This window comes from Condylura cristata, unplaced genomic scaffold (genome assembly GCF_000260355.1).
Source record: "Condylura cristata isolate star-nosed mole 26May11 unplaced genomic scaffold, ConCri1.0 scaffold00020, whole genome shotgun sequence".
NCBI classification, from domain to species: Eukaryota; Metazoa; Chordata; class Mammalia; order Eulipotyphla; family Talpidae; genus Condylura; species Condylura cristata.
Window position 1 is genome coordinate 13,963,752 of NW_004567121.1, and position 15,448 is coordinate 13,979,199.

Genomic DNA, 15,448 nt, shown 5'->3' on the forward strand with positions numbered 1-15,448 from the left:
TTGCATGCAGACTGTAGCTCCAACAGCACAGGTGGAGAGAAACAGAAAGCCAGCAGAAAGCAGAAAGCGAGCTTCGCGCCAGCAACGGTCCATTAGAGATGGAGCAGTTGGCCGTTGTTCAAGAGAGCAATGAGAGGCTAAAATCAACAGAAAACAGTGCAAGCATTGGCTAAATAGAGTGAGGACACTACCAGACATGTGTTTCTTGTAGGGACAGATGGTATCTTGTTTGTACTCGGGGCTCCTAGCACAACTACCAAGTACACATTAGTTCTCAGGAAATATTACTGAATTAATGAATAAATAAGCAAATGGAGAAAGGATGGATTGCAAGTGCAGGATGAAAGTAATTAAACTAAGCAGATTTCAGAGGAAGGAAAAGGGTCTTCTAACAGGGTTTCTTTAGGGGCTTTGGGGTCCTAGGATTTTTCTCCTGGATGGGCTTAACAGAGTTCCAACTCAGATGAAGATGGGAGAAGGATTAAGGACCCATCGAGAGTAGTTGCCTTGGTCAACTTTTGAGCACTGATCGGCTACAGCAGACTGCAGGGAGGCTTCCTCCAGCATCTACTTACCTAACCACACTCCCGGTCTTTCTGTATCTAGGCACATAAAAAATAATAATAATGACTATGTATCTTTATTGACACGAATGGGGGAAGGACTTTTTTTAAATGACAGTCTCAAATCATTTACTCATTTACTCAAAGACACTCATAGAATGGCAATCTTGTATTGAAGTCTAGCATGAGGGGAAGATTTTGCAGGATTTATCCTCTTCTTTTGTTCACAGATCTGGTTTTTGGAAGCGCTGTTTCTCAAAGCAGCTGATATTACGAACTGTACAAATAAGCTGGCATTTGAACTGGTGCGTCCATATTTCTACAAGAGGCTGTAGGTGACTAAATGGTCATTGCAGTTGATGGTGGCTTGTTGAATTAAACAAGGTGGAAGGAGGCCAATCTGGGGAAAACGGGACCTAAGACCAGTCCCAGTGCCTTCCAGCCGGTTCACCAGGTTTGGAATTAGGATCCCCATGATGTTTCTTCCCAACTTGCAATCTGTTTAGTTTAATTACTTTCAACCCTGCATTTGCAACCCATCCTTTCTTCCGTTTGCTTACTTATTCATTAATCCTATAATATTTCCTGAGAACTAATGTGTGCTGGGTAGGACTGCGGCTTGCACCTTTATGGTCGGAGGTCCTATGACAGCGGAGACACCTACACAGGGGTAGGTGGAGGCCCGGGCGGAGCCAGTTTTGGCGGCCGCCCCGTCAGTATTCACCTTACAACGTCCAGTCCCAAGCCCGCTAGTTCCAGGCGGCTTCCGCGGTTACCGACCAACCTGCCGGGGCTCAGGGGGTTCAAGTGGCCGAACCCGGGCTCGGGCCGTCTTCCACCCGGTGGAACTGCCGACCGGCCTTCGTTGGGCCGGACTCGTTTACACGTGGACTCACCTCAGCGGTCCACACTGCCGGGCGCCGGGAAGGGGCGTGGCCTCGCGGCGCCAATGGGCGGGCTGAAGAAACGCGCGTGCGCAGGGCGGGTCTGGTGGGGCGGGGCCGCGAAAAAGCGTTCTGAGGACGGGGGCTGGCGAGGCTCAGGCTGGAGGGCTTCGCGTCTGGGGAAAGCTGGCAGCTGGCATCGCGCGGTGAGTGAAGCCGGGGGCAGCCGAGGCCGGAGTGCGGCCTCGGAGGCCGGGGAGCTGACCCCGAGGGAGGAGGTCCGTGGGATGGATGCCAGGGGTCCACAGCAGGGCGGGATTCGGGCGCCTCTGGGGGTATCGAGGCCTCGGGCTCAGCTCGCGAGGCTGAAGCAGCCTGGCCGGGGGTCTCGGCTCCCGGCCTCCTCGGAAGGGCAGCCGGCGAGGGCAGGACCCCGCTCCCGGGCAGTCGCCGCTCGGCATTGAGAAACCAGATGGGGCCGGCGGCCGGCGCAGTTCTCCGCCCTCTCGGGTGACCTGCCTCAGACCAGCGCGCGGCCTGAGGCGGCGTTGCTCTCCGGCCGCCCGCACGCCGGCTCCCTCGGGCAGACAGACAGGTCCTGCCCGGCCGGGCGGGCTTGTCTGCACTGTGCGGAGAATGGGACGGCCGGGGAAGCCGACTCCTCTGTCTTCCCAGTCTGGGCATGGCATCGCCACCCCGAGCCTTCCCCACCCCACGTCCAGGCTCACCTGTCACCCCTACCCACCGGACGACTCCATCACAGATCTCTGCTGCACCGGCTCTGCAGTCCCGGCCCCTCTGCTCTGGCCGCGTCTTCTCTCCAGGAATACTTCAGCAGCCTCCTGCCCGGTTCCTTGCATCCCTTCTTGACGCGCTTAGTGTGTGAAGCGCTGGGTGTGGACTTGTCACACATCTAATGTAGACACCAGGCCTCTTTGCCCCGTTCCCTTGCTAACGTGTGTGGATTCTCACTGCTCACCCGAGCTCTTGCACGGGGCTTTCAGGACTGGCCTCTTCACGGGCTCTTTTCTTTTTAACTCACCTCTTTCCACTACCCTGTGTCTTAAACCACGTATTGGCCCTTTTGGTTCCTGATTGGACCTAGTTCTTTAGGGGTGGGTGTTATATTATGGCCCTCAGTCTGAAATATGGTCCTTGAGTTGACAGTATCTTCCCATACTTCTGGCACTCCTCCGGGTATGTGTTGGCGCTTCTGTGCTACCCTGTGGTGTCTGTCATTTTCTCTTTTCCACCAGGCTGTCATCAGTGTGCAAAGAACCTGTCTGTGTTACTGTCCTGTCCGTGTGTCTTGTGTTGTGCCAGGCTGTTACTATGTTAAATAAAGAATGGCAGCACCTTCCAGATGAACAGACCATGTGGTTAAATGCCTGATTTTTCAGAATCAATGCTCAACGTCAGTCCAAGTAGTGGTTTCTTTGGCCTAGGAATTTGTCTTTTTTTCTTATCCTTAGTCTAGGATTTGGTGAGTGGCAGGTGGACTAGCTAGCGCCTGCCAGAGATTTTCTTTGCATTGGCTCTGGGTGCAGGATATCTGGATGTTGGTGAGGGTAGTTGCTTTGAGTTTGAATTGTTCACCGAGTCGGCCAACAATGGAGAAAAGCTACTCACAGCTGTTGTGGTCTTCATGGGAGGAGGCTGCCTCCAAACTCTTTATGTGCTGGTACTAACAACACAATGAGAAGGAAGGGGGGGTGAGGCCAACCCACTGATGGAGGGCTCCCAGGGAAGTTACTGTTCCAGCTGAGGCCACATCTTCTGTGATAAGGCACAACCAAGGCTTTCTATCTAAATTCAGATTTGAAGGCAGAATGCACCAGTCAGCTCAGCACTTTGTGGTAAGTTCAGTAAAGAGAGATAGAAAGAATAGGTTACAGTCTTCACAGAGGGAGGTAAAGACAAACACAGAAAAGGAGAACAGTTTCTGGCCATGTGTAGACAAGAGTATGAGAGGCTGCCCATGGAGCTCAGACAAAACAGTTGGTTTTGGCTGGAAGAATCCTGACGTGACATTTGAAGTCGGCCTGGAAGGAAGAGAGAGGATGAACAGATCAAAACCATGGAACTGGAAGAGGCTGCTGGAGCAGTGGGGGAACCCCGTTACAGCCCAGGCACTGTGGGAGACCTAGGGACAGTGGTCCAGCACTTCCTACCCTCCTAGGAACCCAGGCTTGTCTTTGCAAGGGATGTCTCAAAGCAAGGGTGTGCTCTGAAGTCTCCCTCAGAAATCCCTCCTTTGCATTTTTTTTCCAGGGTTACTTTTACAGTTTCTCCTGGGGTTTATCTAGGGGTCATGTTTGCACATGACCTTGAGCTAACTAGTTGGTTATGGATGATGCAACTTGTTCTTTGGGTAGAGGGAGTTGCTTGTTTTCTTTTGAATTCGACAGTTTAATGTGTTGGGTGGCAATCAGGTTCCCTATTCTCACTGCAGTCCTTGGGGATGGGGAAGGAGAGTTTCTCCTCTGTTCATAGATTTGACTTTTGTTCTGTTCTAGTTAAGTTATAAACACAACAACAACAGGAAACCAAAATGGGACACTGAAAATCAGTGGCTCTTGGCCATTATCCCTAGGAGAAAGGATAATTTGGTCCTATAGTTACTATGTTACTATTCACTTGGATGCTTTTTTGGTGGTATTTGGCTAGAACCCCCCCCCCCACCACCACCCCCTTACAACTGTACACCCCAATTTTTATGTTCTAAGTTTCCAGCTACAGATAGTGCAGTGGGTTAGTCGATCACTCAGCTTAGTACATTGATCAATATCTAAAAAAAAGATTTCTTTATTAATATGTAGAACTAGGGGGTAGGCCAGAGGTGCAGGGGGTGAAAGGAGTCACCAGAGACAGAATGGGGAGCAGAACAAGTGGATTTGCTGAAATGCACTGCTAAGGGGAGCACTGGGTGATACAGGAAGATCTGCTGCACCATGTGGGTCACCTCCCTGGCAAGGGATTGAACTCAGGCTGCAGCGGTGATAGTACTGAGACAACACCACAAAAGCAGTTTTCTTCAGTTGCATTGATATCAAAAACTTGTTGGCATATCTGTAAGGTGGTAATCTTCCTCCCCTCCCTCCCCCCAAGAAACATGGCACACCAACTGAAAAGCACCAACTTCTGCCCACTGCTGGGAATGTAGCTCAGTCCTTGGCTTCACAAAGCTCAGTCCAGCAATGAGGACTTATAGGTAAGCCTTGGTCACGTCGTGTTCATAGCTGTTAGCAGTGATGAATTGAGCATGTGGAACATATGGAAGAACACCTAAGCCAGCCTCGGAATTAGAGAAGGCTTACTGGAGTATGAGTCTGGTAGGTGCCTGAGGAATTGACTTCCCTCTCTAGTCTTACTGTCGTGAACTCTAAGATATGTGGTCAGAATAAGCTGCTGTGCTCTTGCCTGGGCAGTCACTCCTAAGAATAACTTATAACTTATTGCTTTCTGGTAACAGGTAAAGTGGGAATGGCCTCATCTGAGACTGACTGAACTCTTTTATTTGGGAAAATTGGAAGTGTAATTTTGTTCTTAAACTATTTTCTAGAGTAAGAGTGAACTGGAAGCCCATTTTTGGGTTCCATCCATATTAAAACAATTATGGGATATAGTACATTAAATACATATTTGTGAAAAATACAGAGATTTTAGAAGCATTAGTAAAGTAAATAAAAGTAAATAAATTTGTAAAACAAATAGAAGTCACTCCTAGTCTTTTGAGTCAGAAAATAATCATTGTTTTTCTGTTGTTCTGTTCTGAAATATATGTATATATGTGTGTACATATGTATATACATACACATACACACCCACATACACATTGCTTTTCTTTCACAAAGGTGAACTATTAGACTTTTGCAGCCTGTTCTTTTTCATTTGACATATATTAAACATATTTTCCTAATTTTAAGTGACACACTCTATTATGATGTCCCTACTCAGATATGGTTTTTTTAGCACCTGTAAGTTACACACCCAGCGACTATTGTCCTTAGGAGGGGCCATTGGAGACGATAGTGCTGATAGGCAAAATGGGTTTGGGAAATTTTCCTAAACATGGTCGGCCTTCTCCTAGGACTTCCCTTCATAACCTTTTTGGATGGCTGAAAGCAGCTGACATGCCTTTATTTCCCTCCTCAGGTACAGAGAGTAGAGATATTGTTGCTCCAGAGCTGAGTTCTGTGTGTAGTGTGTATGACCAGTATCATGTTCTCTCTTTTTAAAAAAGATTTATTTATGCACACAGAGCTAGAGTACAGGCCAGAGGTGCAGGGGCGGCGAGAGCCTTCACCAGAGACAGAGTGGGGAGCAGAACAGGCAGATGCACAAGGTACACTGCTGAGGGGAGCAGTGGGCGAGACAGGGGAGGTCTGCCTTACCATGTGGGTCACCTCCGGTGCCAGGGATCAAACTTGCACTGAAGTGGCTGTGGCCAGCCTGCAGAGCTGCATCTTAACCCGTTACACCACCAGGAAGTGCCCCATCATGTTCTCTTTTTATCGCCCTAGATTTGTGTCTGTGGCTACAGCTCACCCCGTAGAAATTACTGACTCTTGTTAGCCAGCAGAATCTGCTCTGCCTTTTCAGAAGTAAAAGCCAAAGACAGGTCTTTGTGTTTCTCCTACCTTGTTCTTTCCGTTCCTTTCTGAGGTTAGTCTGTCATCTCCCAGAAGGACCAGGACTTCCAGTTTAGCAAACAGTAAATGCCTACCTGAGCCTTGGTGGGGAATATGGATGGGAAAGATCAAAGTACAACCTGGCTTCAGGAAACATGCTGGCAGTGTCTTGTGTTGACCACAACTCATGGTCTAGCCAGAGCCTGGGAGTACCTGATGGAGTCCTAATTTTTTCCTAACTCTCCTTTCCCATGCTCTTTCAGAGTAGTTACTTTGCTTGTCTCTATCATATCCCTAGGAGAGGAAGAGGCCAAGTTAACTTCCTGTTCTGCATGCCGACCTTTATCTAACCTGCCTCATTGCTTCCCTTAAGCTCCTCTCAAAAAATCTAGAGCTCCTAGCTCTAGTTTTGCTACAGTGAATACCTCCCACACTGCTGCCAGATGAACTTTCCTGAAATTAAACTTTGATTTCCTTCAGGAATCTTCAGTGGCTCCCATCTATCCTTAGGAAACTTCAACTTCATTGGCCTAGCGTTGAAAGCCACATCTGTTGCAGCCTGGTCAAGCTTTGCAGGCTTTGCCAACTGTTCACTGTACTTCATGCCCTCTAGGGTCTGCCTGACGACACTCCTTGGCTTTCCTTCCCCCTTATCTGCCCCTGCCAAGTTGCTCACATCATCTCCCTTGTCCTTCAGACGCTGCACGCATACAGCTCACACATCTGTCAAGGCCCAGCTGAAGTGTCCTTATGCCTGTCAGTCTCTCTTCTCTGTTTTTCTCTTATCCAGAGGAAATATCTTTCTTTGAACTCTCAGAAGGTTTTATCTTTCTTTGGGACATCTCACTTCCAGGTTTTTATTTGTTTGTTCTCTCAATAGAAATACTTTTCACCAGAGAGAAATACTTTTCACCAAACCATGTTTCTTGTAGGCAGAAATAGTCTCTTCATCCTTAGGTGCTCCTGAGTTGCTTGGCATTCTGAAGGTGCTTCAGGAAATGTAGATCTGACCATTTGGGTGTGTGAGCCTAGAGTGCCCAAGGTCACCCCACACTCTGCCAGCAGAGTTGGCCTTGGGTCATTTTGACATGTTCTCTACCTCAAGTCTCCCAGGAACTCACTGTGCCTAGCCTGGAAAGAATCTTAGCACTGACGTTCTCACCTTCATGTTCTATTTTCCTCACCTCCCAGGTACCAGTGACCATGAGATCTCTGCAGCTGCTCAGAACCCCCTTCCTGTGTGGCCTGCTCTGGGCCTTTTGTGTTCCAAGAGCCAGGGCTGAGGAGCCCGGAGCTGGCATCCCCCACCCCGGTGGCGTGGGCCTGGATAAGCACACAGTGCACGACCAAGAGTACGTATTCTACTTGGACCGTGGTCTGGGCCCCACCACCTACGGCTGCAGCTTCCTTTCTATTTGTGTGACTTCTTGGTATTTTCCAAGGATGATTTTATTCCTTATAGCCACCTGTAGGCCAGATAGTCTTTCCATCCTCATATCACAGAAGGGACATCTTGGAATAATGATGCACTTGAATTAACTCAGTCTCTTTCCATGGACACACACACACACACACACACACACACACACACAGAGTAGGGGGAGAATCCAGAACATAGCTCAGGTTTCTTGACTCTGACCTTTCCTTTTTGTATTGACACATTCAAACATTAAATCACTTGTTGCAACTTTGTTTCTCAGCCAACTAGTGTCACATAGTTGTTATCCTTGAATTACTTTCAAAAGCAGATTTTTTAAATTGAAGCCTCCCAAAGTGTTATAACAACATTCAGATAATAAAGAGGAAAAGCACTCATCATAGGATCTTTCCAAGGCCAGCATAACAGAAAGACTATTTGATCTTTTTCCCCTGTTCCTTTGGTAGCCCTGCCTGTATCTGTCGTCCTTTGTGTGGCCTGCCACTGTTTGATTGTTTTTCTGGAAAGGCCAAGCTTTCCGATCTTGGACTTTAAAAAAAAAATTATCTTGAACTTCTCAGTCCTCAAGGTTCAGCATGATCTCAGTGTCACTACCATGTGGTCTGAGTCCAACTGTTGGTTTTTAGGCATATCATGGAGCATCTAGAAGGTGTCATCAACAAACCAGAGGCAGAGATGTCCCCACAAGAACTGCAGCTCCATTATTTCAAAATGCATGATTATGACGGCAATAATTTGCTTGACGGCCTAGAACTCTCCACAGCCATCACTCATGTTCATAAGGAGGTAGGTCAGGAGTGGCTCAGTGGGCAGCTTCTTGGAAAGGTCTCTGTTGGTTAATTCAGGCCCTAACCTTGACCTGTGTGGTCCTTGCATATCCCTATTACTATGCCTTTCTGCTCGCCACTCCATTCGGCCTCTTTTCCTGCTCACCATTCCATTCGACTCTTTTCACAAGGGGTGACCTGCTGAGCAGAATGCCCAGGCCTTGTGTCTTTAAAAGGTACTACAGAAATTTCTGCTGCAGACCACAGTTTGAGAACCAGCACTTATAAGATAGCCCATATTAATAATGTGAAGCAGGGGAGAAGAATGCGAATAGGGGGACCAAGGGCTGGGGGACTTGGAAGGAATTGAGGGTTTATATGATATTGCCCTGTACGCTGTAGTTTACAAGTCCCTTTCAAGTAATGCTGTTACTGCCTCCATTTTAGAGGTGAGGAAACAAATCAAAATCCTCTATTTTATGCTCTTCCTCCCTGCAGACTGTAGAGAGGAGAAGCAGGATCGTCAAGGTGGTGTGCTCTCACTGGCTGCCAGGAGGGCAGGTTATAGTTGCTTTGGAGGAGTGGGAGTGCATGTGGGTCTGTGGGAGAATGGCATGGCTGGTGCAGTGTTCAGGGAGACCCTTTGCTGTCAGCAGCAGTGTGGTAGATGTAAGGAGAGCCGGTGTCAGGGAGAGGCACTGGAGTCACCTGGCACATCAGGAAAGGGTGGGTGTAGGACAGGTGGCAGAGGAAGAAGCAGCCAAGGATGTGGAGAGCATTACCTCAGGGAGGCCGGCTGCTACTCCTGGAACGGGGGAAATGCTTTCCTGGCAGTGATCCTGACAGGTTCTATGGGTCATTGCTGTCATCTTCCTCTTGTTCTGACCCCAAGGTGAGGACCAGTACCTCTGTTTCCTCCTGTCAGGGCAAATTGTGTCCAGAGCCTGAGCTGTGAGCTTTTCTGTAGGATAGGTTTGCGGGTGGTGGGCCAGGAAACTCAGGTGTTAAGCTGTTATGAAGCCACTGAGCAAGGACCACTTTGGTTCAATCTTTCTTTTAACTGGCAAAGAATTTCTAAATTGGGTGAATTTAATGTATATGTGTCACGTGGGGATGGATTCCTACAAGTAACTGCGTACTACATTGGAGGTTTGTACACATGAGCATGGACATGTTGGACATTAGCCAAGTACTTCCAGTGAAATGTGCCACTCATCATTGTCTGATTTCTGTTTTGCAGGAAGGGAGTGAACATGCCCCGCCGATGAATGAAGATGAACTGATTAGGTTAATAGATGGTGTTTTGAGAGACGATGACAAGAACAACGATGGATACATTGATTATGCTGAATTTGCAAAATCACTACAGTAGAGCTAGTTGGCCATCTCCTCCTTACATGCAAATGTGACCCATTATAATGTGATTCCATAGTGCAAAATGACTCATTTCCAACTCTGCTATAGTAATTTGGTAAAAACCTGTAGCAGTTTGATACACTGGGATGAGAAAGAGAAATCAAGAGACATAGAAGAAAATGGGGCACACAGTCCCCACATTCTGGTAAATCTCTTAGTGGACAAGGACTTGATGAAAAAATCCTTTTAAGAATATTGGATAATTGGAGCTGAGTACTCAGGAACTTGACTATAGAGTTTCGCTAGTCTCTTGTTTTTGATTCATGCTGCCTGAAAAGTCAGACCTGTTTTGCCAAATGGGCATACTTTTCAGTAATGGTGAAAGGATAAGATGAACGCCAAACACTTCCCCTCATGGGCCCTGTCTCTTTAAGTAAATGTGGGCAGTATTCTGCAAAGTTCTCCTGGCCTAAGTGATTACTTGCTCTGAGTAAGTGAGTATTTATTAGGCAATTTCAATGCCACAGCATAAGGATGTCAACTGTTGAGTTGAGCTCACCGCAGAGTCTAAGCTTCTATGTGTTCTGGCACTTTGGAAATGGTACACCACTGACCTGAGTGATGACCCTTTTTCGGTATTTTGTAAAGCTACTGCCACATCCTTATGCTTTATTTCTTTATTCCTTGCTCCTTATGCTTTATTTCATCGTTAGTCTGAATTTAGATGTGTTCTCCAATCAATAGCAAATATTTTAGCCTCCTTAATACTTGTATTTAACTTCCGTTTCTAGGGATTCGTTTTCGTAGTTTAGAATCTATTAGGAACGTAGGGATTTTATCCCTTCTGCTTCATGTGGGGTTGAAACTACTGGCTGATCTAGCCTAAGCGAGAAGTGGAAAGATCACTCACCAAGCACCATGATTAACTGGATTCCAATTACATTTAGAAGGAATGTTTTTAAATTGCCTCTTTTGACCTGATTATGTGAATTCTTTCCAGTTAAAAAAAGGAGCCTACAAACTCTCAGTGGTGTGAATCTTCAGTAGTAGTGGAAAAGGAGAAGCAGCAGCAAATGCCATTGAGCTTCATGGATGTGATGAATATTCTGTGATAGAAAATCTGAAAGGATGCCTTTGTGGGAAAAATAACTACATAAAATTTGCTGTAAGATGTATAGAGACTTATTTTCTTTATTAAAAGTATTCTTATAAGAAAACATTAATTGTAAAAATGGTTTCCTGTGTCAAGTATTTGTGCAATCAGAGCTGAATTATAAGCTATTCTTGTAATACCCAGTTATTTTGAAAGCTTTATATATGAATTCTGGGTGTATGACCAATAAAGCTGATGTAACAAAGCAATTGATATTATCTACCTCAACTGCTTTTATCATGCAAAGGGTTTTATTAAATACAGATGTGTATATATATGTGCCTGCTTCCTGACCCTGTTATTGCCAGGTAGGTTCCCGATTTTCAAAGTCCCATTCCCATTTTAGGCATTTTTCCTTCTAAATGAAATCACTTTTTGGATTTTTTTTTTTTTGCTCTGGTCAAATTCAGAGTATGACAGCATTCTCTACCTTAGGAAAATACAGTGTTTTCTCCTTGAGTCTGGTGCCAAATTTTTATCAGAATATTTAATTAAATATCTTTATCGAAACCATTCCAAGTTCAAGTAAAAGTTTTTTGAAATGACACATTTTGTTCTACTAGTTGGAAAACGGGAGGGAAGGAGGTTACCAGCCCCCCCACCCCCACACACACACATACCTTGTACTAGGCTTTCACCCGCAGCTGCCCTTCTGGGTGGAGTAAGTGAGTGGACTCACAGTTGGAGGAGGTTCATGCTGTTCCTGCAGTCAAGCAGGGAACTGGGGAGGGAGAGAGCAAGTCCTTAGGAGGGCTAGTCAGACCAGACAGTCACCTTCCCTCATGGCTCACTGCTGTTAGCCATAATTCCATGCAGACCTGTGTGGTCCTGTTAGCCTGCCTTTCCCTTGTGGGAGAGTGGCGTCTGACACCAGGGATGCAGCGTGACTTGCCTGTCCTTGTATATTCTCTACGTGAGAAGCTGGCCTTCTGTCACAGACCAACTTAAGGATTTTTCAAAAATGTATAAAGAACATTTCTGCTGCTCATTTTGGCCCTAAAATGGAGAGATGTCCCCCAAAGAAAAGCTTGAAGCTAAAGCTTGTCATATGTCCAGCTTTTCCTCAGGGTGCTATCAGATGACACAAAAATATGCCTGCACAGAATCCTCAATAAAATGAGCTAAAGTGTATTTCTATCTTAGCAACTTGTCATATCAAGAAGTCAACATAATATTTGATTTCTGCGAGGGAATTCGTGGCAGAAATGATGAACGTTATGTCTTAACTGTCTGGACATGAATACAACTTCGTAGAATGGAGTAGATATAATCTTCTCATTTCTCCAATTAAGCACAATAAAAACCCAGGACATTACATATAAAACAAGTCCCTAAAAGGTGGAGAGGAGAACTGGGTAGGAGTCTGGGACCTAAGCAAAATGATGAGTCCCCGGACTTTTGTTTTGTTTTGTTCCTGGTTGTGGCTTTGTGTTCCAGACTCAAAACTAAGGAAGCCAGCAACCCAGAAATGCCAAAAGATGCAGACATAAACGTCCCTCCCAGCCTGCTCCTGCTGTGTCCAGCCAAAGCATGAAGGGCAGGTCAACAAGGCAGAAACGTTCAGACAGTACTGCAGCCACACACCACAGAGAAGATGGACAGTGGCCCTGCCAGAAGACCGGGGGCGAGGGGCGAGGCTTCCACCCTTGCCAGGCTGTAATGGGAATCCTTCTACTTCCTGCATTTGAGGTGACACAAGGGGAGCCCATATAGGCCCCCCACTTTCACAGGGTCAGTGGAGAGAACACACAGGAAACAACCTGGAGTCCCACCCCGAAACGTTCATGAGGCTCCCCTCCCCTTCCCGCCGGGTGTGGACAGAACACACTACACTGGCCCCTGACAACAAGCCCACCCTCCCCGCCGGTGTCAGTAGAGACCACATGAAGAACCCAAACTCCATGAGAGGCCCCTGGCCTGGTCACAGTGGAAGCCAAGTGGACAGTCTGGACTTCTCTCTCCACTGGCAGCCATGAGGCAGCTAGGCCCTTCCTCTGCTGGAAAGATGTCCTAGAAAACCAGCTAAGACAGACAAGATAAGTCCCAGTCTCATTACATAATGTAAAAATGCTCAAGTCCGTCAAAAAAAAAAAAATTACTCATCGGGCCTTCCCTGGTGGCGCAGTGGGTTAAAGCACAGCACTAAGAAGCCAAAACCACTTCAGCATGAGTTCAATCCCCAGCCCCGGAGATGACCCACATGGCGCAGCAGACCTCTCCGGACCCACCCGCTGCTCCCCTCAGCAGTGTACTTCCAGTCGGCCTGTTCTGCTCCCCACTCTGTCTCTGGTGAATCCTCTCACCACCCCTGCACCTCTGGCCTAAATCCCAGTTCTATATGCATAAATAAATAAATCTTTAAAAAAAAATCACTCATCATACCAAGAACCAGAAAGATCTCAAAGACAATAAAAAAGATGTTGAGATACCAGATGTTATTTGTGAGATAACTGCATGATCTTAGACAGTTGGATATGCTAGAATTATCTGACAAAGATTTAGCACAGGCATGGTAAATCAATAATTATAAACCTGCATAAAGCAAGTGAAAAAGCAAATTTCAGCAAAGAAATGGAAGATATAATGAAGAACCAAGTGGGAAATTGAGAACTGGAAAACTCAGTAACTGAACTGTAAACCTCAGCGGATAGTGAACAGTGGCATGGCAGGACAGGGAAAAAGCCAAAGTCTGGAAGGTGAACAGTGCTACCTAATCTGACCAATCTGACCAGTAGATAAGAGACTGGGTGCTGGGGACGGTGGGGGTGGGGGGGTACTGCTTGGCACCTCAGGGACCTGTGGGGCTCTGATAGAAAATCTAGTTTTCTTTCTTTTGTCACAGCCCCAGAAGAAAAGGTAGAAGAGACTGGGGCTGAAAAAGTACTCAGAGTTCTACAGGTCTTCTATGTTGAGTGACTCTATACCGGCTCCTTAAAATGGATGGTAAAATTATAGAAATGGAGAACAGATTTGTGGTTTCCAAGAATGAAGGCAGGGCTGGGCACAGCAGCGAGGCAGGTAAAGGTAACACGTCTCCTGTCCCTTGACTCTGCCAGTGTCTGAGTGGTTGAGATATTGCATTATGGTCTGGGAAGATGTCACCACAGGGAACTGGGTCAAGGGCACCCAGGATCTCTTTCCTATTTCTTTAAACTGCTTGTGAATCTACAATGATCTCAGAAGAAAGTTTAATTAAAAGAAAACAGTGTTGAAAGACATGGTCTTTTCAACGCGACAATCGCATTACACTTGGGGCCTCAGGGACAGCGGTAGAATGGGCCGGCTGGCTGCTGCTGGAGCCCCAAGACTGTGCTGGCTGTGCTCACAATTAGAGCCTTCTTTCAGAGGCTTTCAGAGAATTTGCTTTGCTCTGCCAAAATCGAAAAGAAACATCGTCAGTGGGCATTTTCTGTCCATGAATGTCTAATTGCCTTCCCACTGGGTGGCTGGGGAAGGTCACACAGGTCACACGAAGAGGCCTGGCCTGGGAGGGGAGAGAATGTTTGCGGATGTCTTGTGACCCAGTGGAGGCAGCGTATGTGGGCTTGGCGGAGCGGCTGGATCCCACGGGCAGAAGCAGGCTGCGGTGTGTCCCTTGCTCCTAGCAGTGGATACAGTCAAGGACAAGTGGAACGAAGTCAGTCTTTTTGTGTTCATAGAGGCTCTGGGTCTTGTTAAGTGAAATCCGCCCGAACTGAAAGTATCTTAAGCTATGCAGCTACCTGTCTTTTAATATGAAGATGCCCTCAGGTTCTATCCGAAGGGGCCATTTGCAGGACATACGGGTGTCACAGGACAGTCCCTGTGTTTTCATGTTAGCAAAGCTGGCCCCTGCCTCCCCAGCTAAGACCTGTATTGAAATTTTGCTGTGGGGTTGCTTTTAACAAAGTGCAAAGAAGGCATCCTTCCCTGAGAAGCCCTCTCACGGTTCCTCCCTCCCCCAGGGCCACCTGTCTTTCCTCTGAGCTGCCAGAACATTTTGTGTGCATGGGATTCTTTTACAGAATGGTTTCACATACATAAATTGAAAACAATAAAAAATTTCAAAGAAGCCAATGGCATTGAGATAAAGGCATCAAAATAACTTAAAAGGGTGAGCGATTTAATCATTTCTGTGCGTCTTAGTTAACATTAGCACAACCTAGCACAATGTGATGAGGCATCGACCAGAGAGATCCATGGAAGCTGTGCTGTACTCGGAAACTGTTTTATGGTTTCTACAAATGAAGAAATCAGTTTCCACTAGCATCATCAAGATTTTTAGTCTAATTCATCATTGAATGCATTCAAATTTCAGTTTGAGTTCATAAAAAATAAAGATGTAGGCCCTTCCTGGTGGCGCAGTAGGTTAAAGCACAGCACTGAGAAGCTAGAACCACTTCAGCATGAGTTCGATCCCGCCTGCCCCCAGAGGTGACCACAAGGCCCGGCATACCTCTCCTAGCCACCCACTGCTCCCCTCAGCAGTGTACTCCATCAGTCTGCCTGTTCTGCTCCCCACGCTGTCTCTGGTGAATCCTCTCGCCATCCCTGTACCTCTGGCCTGTACCCCAGCTCTGTATGGATAAATAAATAAATCTTAAAAAAAAAAAGTAATTTTTTTCCCACCCAAGTTCATGAACATCTGGAGGTATATGCCAGAAGGGAGGGGGGGTG

The 15,448-nt window shown here is 46.8% G+C and overlaps 1 protein-coding gene across 1 annotated transcript; it reads left to right on the forward strand.

Moving 5' to 3' along the window:
• The first annotated feature begins 1,566 nt into the window (after positions 1-1,566).
• MCFD2 (multiple coagulation factor deficiency 2) lies at positions 1,567-11,070 on the forward strand. The gene is made up of 4 exons (XM_012727462.1): positions 1,567-1,653; positions 7,270-7,430; positions 8,143-8,302; positions 9,524-11,070. Exons 2-4 carry the CDS (start codon positions 7,282-7,284, stop codon positions 9,653-9,655), a joined length of 441 nt encoding a protein of 146 aa, XP_012582916.1. The 5' UTR covers positions 1,567-1,653; positions 7,270-7,281; the 3' UTR covers positions 9,656-11,070.
• Positions 11,071-15,448: the final 4,378 nt, after the last annotated feature.

Coding starts and splice junctions, on each gene's coding strand:
- MCFD2 (XM_012727462.1), top strand. CDS start 7,282: ATGAGATCTCTGCAGCTGCTCAGAACCCCCTTCCTGTGTGGCCTGCTC. Junction 7,431..8,142: donor CACACAGTGCACGACCAAGA/GTACGTATTCTA, acceptor GTTGGTTTTTAG/GCATATCATGGAGCATCTAG. Junction 8,303..9,523: donor TCACTCATGTTCATAAGGAG/GTAGGTCAGGAG, acceptor TCTGTTTTGCAG/GAAGGGAGTGAACATGCCCC.